Source organism: Cajanus cajan, chromosome 5, assembly GCF_000230855.2.
Source record: "Cajanus cajan strain Asha chromosome 5, NIPB_CcT2T_4, whole genome shotgun sequence".
In the NCBI taxonomy this organism is placed as follows: Eukaryota; Viridiplantae; Streptophyta; class Magnoliopsida; order Fabales; family Fabaceae; genus Cajanus; species Cajanus cajan.
The window spans coordinates 60,971,305-60,979,782 of NC_138521.1; the positions used below are offsets into that span (position 1 = coordinate 60,971,305).

At 27.1% G+C, this 8,478-nt stretch overlaps 1 protein-coding gene across 8 annotated transcripts; it reads right to left on the reverse strand.

The window, feature by feature from the left end:
* Positions 1–6,225: 6,225 nt before the first annotated feature.
* Positions 6,226–7,926, reverse strand: SOB5 (suppressor of phytochrome b 5). Of its 8 annotated transcripts, XM_083075569.1 has the most exons (4): positions 7,412–7,745; positions 7,247–7,329; positions 6,534–6,961; positions 6,226–6,450 (listed from the first exon to the last, which is right to left on the reverse strand). In XM_083075569.1, the coding sequence occupies exons 2-3, from the start codon at positions 7,320–7,322 to the stop codon at positions 6,537–6,539; spliced, it is 501 nt and encodes a 166-aa protein (XP_082931695.1). In that variant the 5' UTR covers positions 7,323–7,329; positions 7,412–7,745; the 3' UTR covers positions 6,226–6,450; positions 6,534–6,536. The 8 variants fall into 8 exon arrangements, 4 of the variants coding, with proteins under 4 accessions (XP_082931695.1, XP_020228660.1, XP_082931697.1 ...); XR_014434179.1 differs by lacking the exon at positions 7,247–7,329 and adding an exon at positions 7,200–7,212 and having other exon boundaries at positions 6,226–6,961; positions 7,412–7,926; XR_014434178.1 differs by having other exon boundaries at positions 6,226–6,961; positions 7,087–7,260; positions 7,412–7,895.
* Between the last annotated feature and the right edge of the window lie 552 nt (positions 7,927–8,478).

An 8,478-nucleotide genomic window follows, 5' to 3' on the forward strand; every position in this document is an offset into this window, starting at 1 on the left:
GTGTTGCTTTTGACACAATTTTACCGGCTAAAGAACCAGAATAAATAAATAAAAAAAACAAAATTTCTAAAATAAATTAATAAAAAACTATTTACCAAAATAAATAATTTTAGACACGTAAGATGAAGAAAGTGTCAAAATGAGTGACGATTTGTGGAAAGCGTCGACCTGAGTGACGAGTTTGTACTGTTCAATTGTTCCCACGTTTCAAAAAACAACCGAAAACATCACTGGTACGTAGTGGCGTTTTCAGTTGAGCCAAAAAAATACACTGAAAACGTCAGGAGTATTGACGTGACGTTTTCAGTGTATTTTTTTGGCTCAACTCAAAACGTCACTATATCATCTGATAAGAACACTTATGGTGATGCAGTGGAAGAAACCAATTCATCAGAGTTAGACTACGAGTTTATATGTTTTTTCCTTTCTAGCCAAAGACTTGACCTCTATAAATCAATTGATTTTCGATGTGAAGATATGCTATTAGGTATATCCTGAAATGGAAACACTCAATTTGTATATGAATTATATACATTTTATTGAACATTATTCTGTTTGTGTTTGCATGGGCACCGCACAGACCCATTTGTTTTTTTCTGTTATAACAATACATGTCATGCTCTTGTCAATAGGTCATGAATATTTGATTACAATAAATCTCTTGGTTTTCATTTGACTGCAGGAAGGGATGGGATTTTGTCCGAGGCTCAATGGCTTCTTGATATGGGTCTTCATCCAAACTCCAATTCTGCAATGTAAAATAGTTGATGGCCTATAGGATTCGTGTGTATTGAGTTGGTCATTGTATTTTCTATATAAATAGTTGGAATGATTTTACTTTATTTTGCGTATGTGATTCACAAATATCAGGCAATAGAGTACTTACTAAACTGCAGAGAGCAAGGGGGTGAAAGTTCTGTCCGAGAATTTTACAAATTCTTGTCTGAGTTTCAAAAAGCATCACGGTAGTGCATTTTTTTTTCTTCATAAAATAAAGGTAATAGAGAATTTGGCTCAACTGAAACACAACTGAAAACGTCAATACCCCTGACGTTTTCAGTGCATTTTTTTGGCTCAACTGAAAACGTCACTACCAGTGACGTTTTCAGTTGTTTTTTGAAACGTGGGAACAGTATGAACAGTCCACAAATCGTCACTCATCTTGACGCTTTCTTTATCTTACGTGTCCAAAATTATTTATTTTGATAAATAGTTTTTTTATTAATTTATTTTAGAAATTTTGTTTTTTTATTATATTTATTCTGGTTCTTAAGCCCAATTTTACCATATAAAAACCCAGTATTTATTTATTTTTAGTAATATTGAATAATCAAACATAAAAAGAATTACATGACGTAGTTATGCAAAACTTCAACGTGGGAGAATACACAATTGTCTCCATATAACAAAAAAAGAAAACATATTATCAATAAAGTTATGAACTTTCATATCCTGTTAATGGAGAAACTGTCCTACAATGAAATCTATCTTTGTTTTTAAACCTGCGTTGGCCAATAATATCCCACAGGCAGTAATCATCGGATTAATTTTCAAGAATGTAGAGTATCATTTTAAGAATAGCTTTCACCTTAACACAATTAATTCTCTCTCTCTCTCTCTATATATATATAAATATGAAACTATACATCTAAAAAAGATTTCAACTACTAACCACCCGTATCTCACTTGTTCTGAGTGAGCCCTACAACGGAATCTATCGCTTTAGGGTTTGTGTGTTAAATGTTATTTCAAAATGGACAGTTAAGTGAACGAATTTGTTTAGATAAAAATTGAAGTGTTTTTAAAAATTTTATTATTAAAAGATACTTATTATTTTTAATAGAGAAACTCTCATAAACATTTTTAATTTGTATGTAAACAAACTCTTAGCATGATTTATTTAAATTAATGCCGATTACTTTGTAGGGTACGTATGCCCTTTTCAAATTCAAATGGAAAGCGACTTCAAAGCATGTATATGATCATATTAATGGTGGAAAGTATAGTAGGTACCTGCTAGTACTAGCTACTAGATCATTTCATTCACATGTGATATCGTCCTGCATAACATATATACTTGCATTGATCATGTTAAGTTACATACTACTGTTTGCTTCAACAAACTCTTGTACCAGCTCCTACACCATACTTGCACCTTCAAGCTTAAACCTCACATTAGCATTTACTCCGTATACCAGGCCTACCACATAATAAAGGAAACCTGTGTCCTTCGGAGAAATAGACAAGACATCTTAGATACAAGTTTGTTTTTTCTGTCATCATTCATTTTAGTTTTTATTGTTTCGCTTTAAATCAATGTAAACGTTTTTTTAGGGATTTTCATTAAATCATATCAATCCGATATGATGAATTCAACAATTTAAACTCAACTAATTAAATTGATTCATTTTTTTTTATAGATTCAATCCGAATTAAGCTAATTAAAAATTGATCTTGATTTGTTTGAGTATCAGATTTATACATTTAAAATCTAAGCAAACTTAAATCAAATTAATTAATTTATATATTATTATTTTTTATTTGATTAACAATCAACATATGTATCATTTTGATTATTTTGAAGATGTTTTTGTTTTTATAATATGTAAATTTTTTCACTTTTTTTTCAAATACTTAAAAAAAATAAAAAAATTTATATTATAATATATTACGCGTTATTTTCATATATTGTAGTGCATTTGAAATCCTTAAGTTAATAAAAGAAATAAAGAGGAACTATATCAATTTAATTAACTTATAATAATATTACCAATTTAGTTAATATTAAAAAGTCTATTTACTTTAATTTTTTTTAATTTATTAAATATCTGATGGCTCGAATTGAGCCATCTTAATCAACATTAAAATGGTTTAGTTCAAGTTAAACAAAAAAAAATCATAAAATTTAAATAAATCTAAATCAATTAAATTTAGTTACATCATATTGAATTCTGACTTAAACTTGAACCAATATTCCCTCGTAAGCACCCCTATTTTTCTTTATAGTTTTATCCCTTTTAAACTTGTTCTTTTGTCTACTTGCATTTTCGCTGTACTTTCCTAATCTTTCATTATTCTAAATTTTCTTTTGAAACAAATATCAAATAACTTCATTTTTTACTCCCAATCTGGTTACATCTACTTTACAAACATGATAATTCATAGCAAAGATAACAAATAATACTTAAAAATTATATAACATATAAATTTTATTTTTTATTCATTTATTCTATTTTTTAGATATTTTATTTTTTATACATTTCTTTCTATCTTATTAAATTTATATAATATTATTTCTTGGATCAAACAATCAAATTTTCATCCTATATTTTATCTATTTTCACTCTTTTTTTTATTCTCATTTTTTCTTCGCCCTATATTTCAGTCATCTCTTTCCTATCTACCAAATACACCTTCGGAGTTTGTACAGGAAAAGTAAATTAATTGATATCCGTTGCTTCTTATTAACATGAAAAAAATATAAGATTTTCTTCACAACTATCCCTGATAAAGACAATCCACTCAAGTACTAAATCTGAATCTCTCTCCTGTCTGAGACTTGAATAGGAATTTATTACTCTCTGGAGTAACTTCTTCTATTACACTCCATCGATGAAGATATATATTAGAGTTATGATAATATATCTCATAATTTAATTATTATTATGATAAATATATTAGAGATACTCAAACTTTGAAATAAATATTTAGGCTTAATTGTGTTTTTATCTTTCAAGTATTATAATTGTGTAATTTTGATCCCCAAGATTTTAATTGAGTAATTTTAGTCCTTAAAAAATTATAATTACACAATTTTAGTTCCTTAATTTTTAATTGAACAATTTTAATCCTTCAAATATCATAATTGTGCAATTTTAGTCTTTCCTATTAAAAATTTAATAATTTAATAATTTACAATGTTTTAAAATTATACAATTATTTGCTTATTTAAATTAACGTATATTATAATTTTTGTTAATGTATCAAATGATATACATTTATTATTACTAACTAAATAAAATTTATATATTACTAGTATTTTAATATTACTGATAAATTAATATCAATAATATTTTAGTATATTTATAAATAAACTAATAATTTGATAAATATAACTTAGTATATATTAATATACTTTTAAAAAAATATAAATGTATTAGATAAGATATGTATATTTCTAATTGATATATTTATAATTTTGTAAAAGTATATTAATATATAATAAGTTATATTTATCACGTTATTAGTTTATTTATAAATATACTAATAATATTATTGATATTAATTCACCGATAATATTATAAAAATAATATATAAATTTTATTTATTTAGTAATAATAATAAATATATATCATTTGATACACTAACGAAAATTATAATATATGTTAACTTGAATAGATGAATAATTGTATTTTTTTAAAACATTATATATATATATATTAAAATTATTAAATTTTTAATGGGAGAGACTAAAATTGTAAAATTATGATATTTGAGGGAGTAAAATTGTTCAATTAAAAATTGAAGGACCAAAATTGCATAATTACAATTCTTTAGAGACTAAAATTACCCAATTAAAACCTTGAAGATCAAAATTGTATAATTACAATACTTGAGGGATAAAAACGCAATTAAGCCTAAATATTTATTTTAAAGTTTAAGTATCTCCCTGCTTGCAAAAGCTATTCCAATGATTTATCGATTTCAAAACAAACATATACTTTGTGAAGAGAAAATAATAGCACAGATGCTTATTTTATTTAATTACTAAAAAATATAATAACTAATAGATAGGTCAAAATATTAATAAATATCAAAATAAAACTTATTTATATTAAAAATGCATATCAATTAACAATAATAATTTAAAGAGCGTGATACCGACATAATTAGGATAAAATATGTTTTTAATTTTTCTAAAATTTTTCAAGTTTAATTTTAGTCTTTATAAAAAACTTTGTTATGTTGTAGTGTCTCTAAAATTTATAAAGTTTAATTTTAGTCTTTCTAATTCATTTTTCTGTTTTATTCCCTTTAATTTTGAAAAGCGCCACTTTTAATATTTAAAGTAATTTAAATAATATCTTATAATTATTTTTAAATATTATCTAATGTATTATAAAAGTTCATAAACTGGCTATATATAATAACTTGTGATTAGAAGGTAATATAAAATTAGTGCATAATTTTTTTAAGTGCTATGTATTTAAAGGATTAAAAGGGATATATTTTTAAAATCGAGAGACTATATATGACAAGTCAATTTAGAGACTTACAAAAATTTCAATAATTTTAAAAAAATTAAAAATATATTTTACTCATGTACCTATAAGCAAGTAAACTTTTTAAAGTCATTTGAGGTTGTATAACTGTTAGTTACAATATGCATGATTTCAAATGATTTGCCTATGCCTGTTATCACAAGATATGTAATCAATCTACATAGTTCACTTTCATAGTTATAAACAATGCGTGAAAGGAATTTATTAAGTTTGACTTACCTTCTAAGGATTTATATAATTTGGATAAAGTATTAAATTTAAATTTATAGTGCATAAAAGACTTTTATCATGCTATACAATTAGGACAATGTAGAAGAAACTATTTAGGGGTGTTAATAATATATTTTTTAAAACATATTTTTTTTTTACAACATTAGTTATAATTAATTTAAAATATAAAATCATGAAAAGATTTTATTAAATAAGGTTTAAAACCTAAATAATTTTGTGATTTCTAACATAATTTAATTTGTAATAGACGATTTTGTTCAAAAAAAAACTATCACAGAGCCTGTTACGGACTTTTTCAAACTATTTTTGATACTGTGAGTAAACATATTTTTTTTCCAGAGAATCTCGGTGCTTTGAAGATGAATAGGCAAGGCTTTTTTGTTTTTAGACAAAACTTACCCCTTCAAAGTTCAAACTGTTTTTTTATTATTTTTTTATTACCAAAGAATATTCTTCGTTGAATGAATATGAGGATAATTTTCATTAAAAATTTGTTTAACACCTAATTGATAAATGTCTTTTTCCGACTTAAATATTCTATATTCGAAAGAGTCAGATTTGAATTCCAATTACTTAATATTTTATTTTCTTGATTAAATCATACGAGTGATATAGTTAAAAAGAAAATCAATTCCCTACAACTTGGTAGAATCTCATGCAATTGGAGGTGATATGCGCTTCTACGTACACCTTGTATAGAGAATATCAAAAGTTTAAACATGAACATGTACAGTCATAATTAAAAACCTTCAATATGTTTGTAGTTGTCAAAAAGAACTCATACAAACAGTAACAACTTGTATATATCTGAACAACATATATTTTAGAAATAACCAGATATACAACCATACCTTTAATCCTTTGCATGCTGTAGCTAGCATAGGCATGACATATTTCCAAAATTTTCACCACCACAACATCTCAGGAAATGAAATCACTACACGGTAATTGCAGCTATATATTATTTAGCTCAAAAGAAAACCTAAGCAAGAAATTAATGAGGGAAATACATGCACCTACCTATTATTTCCTTTTCCCCCCCTCACAGCATTTTTTCCTCACCTCCTGAACTTGAGACTTACCTTTGCTATCAACGACTACCTTCCCTTTCTTTTCCAACACCTTCTTTCCTTCCATCATTAGCTTCTCTTGTCTCTTATTTGCTTTCTTCTCTAAGCAATACTTGTTTTTTCCATCGTATTCCTCTTCACCACCTCTTTTCAAATCCGCAAAGCCATGATGACTTGGCCCAGAAGACGCGTCAGAAGCCATTGAATCATCACTTGCATCATCATAATCATCTTGTGGACGAGCTTGAGTACAGTGTTCATCGTCGTCGCTTTTGTGGTTGTCACCATCATCATTATCATCTACCGGAGACCCAATATACATGGTCCATCCAGATTCACTGCTGTGACATTCCTCTGCACCGAGTGGCTCCATATATCCTGAGGAAGAGGAAGCCAAGAAGGAGAATGAGAATGGTAAAGCAAAGAGCATAGAATATATAGATATCTTAAATAGGAAATTAAAATAACAAGCATATATGTTATATGTGTCTGTTTATGGACACCTGAAAAGTGAAAACACCAGCACTTCACTTATCTGACCGCAATTGAAGCACAAAGTATGTTATATTGTATTGTATATGAAAGTGTCTTAAATGAGGTTGGAGATAAGTCTCACCACACAACACCACCTGGACATGTAAACCCATTAATTCTCTGACTTACCAGAGAGGTAGAAGCTGTCAATGAAAATTACAGATTGTTGAATTTGAAAGGACATAAGAGAAGATGCAATCATCATTATTTCTCTGCATGAGTCATTAAATAAGAAAGATAGATTTTAAATGCAAAATATTGTTTAGGTAGTACGCAGGAGGATCTTTTTATTACCTGATTCAGCTTTCAAACCTTTAATTCCCTTGTCCTGTCGTGAGGGAGAAAAATGACAAAATCCAACTGGGGTTCCACTCTTTTCAAAATCAGAACTCCAGAGGAGTGAGTGAGTTTCTCTGCTTCTTTGGGTTGTGTTATGGCAATAATTAACGATTATATATAATTTTGAAAACTCGGTTGTACGTAAGATAGTATGTGTCGAGGAAATTGTTCTATGCGACAATGTTTTTGAGTGACTAGATTCTTGTCTTGTGTCTATCTATTGGGGAGTGCATGGTTGGGTTGGATTGAGATGGTCAATGGCTCAATCCAATTTCTGGTTCCTATTATCCCAAATCACATGCCCCACGTTTTTCTTCTTCTTCTGCAAACATTGCCCCACATCGTATATAATATTTCCAAAGCTACCAATACCCTTCGGAACACTCATTTTCAAATTCAACTTAGGACTACATACTCGATTTCTTTTTAGTAGAATAGAGAAAATAGTTGGAGAATAAAGTTAACCGGAGAGAAAAAATATTCTTTTTAATATTTTTTTAAATTAAATTAAATTATTATAATATTTTTTTATATAAATTAATTAAATAAAAAAAATAATAGATTTTTTTTAAAATTTTGGTGTAAGTTGTTAATATATTCTAATTAAAAAATAAGTGAGTATGCTAGCAATCCCTTATATATATAGAGAGAGAGGGATCTTCGTTCATTTATATAAAAAGTAAATCTAGTTAAACTTATCTAATTCAATAACTTATACTTTATGTTAGTCACTTAGTCTCGTATAACTTAAGAGGAGAGGTGAATTAAGTTTTCTAAATTTTTCTCTTGTAAAAACTTTTTCAATTACTTTTTTTATCAATTTATTTCCTTAGACAAATTTGTATGTAAAGATTGATGATGTAGAACAACTCAAACACAATTAAATAACAAATAAATAAAAGTGTAGGGAAGAAAAATTACAAACTTGATTTTATATTGGTTCGGCCAATCCTGCCTACATCCAGTCCTCAAGTCTCCCACTTGAGATTTTCACTACTCTTGTAAACCTTACAAGACTTGAA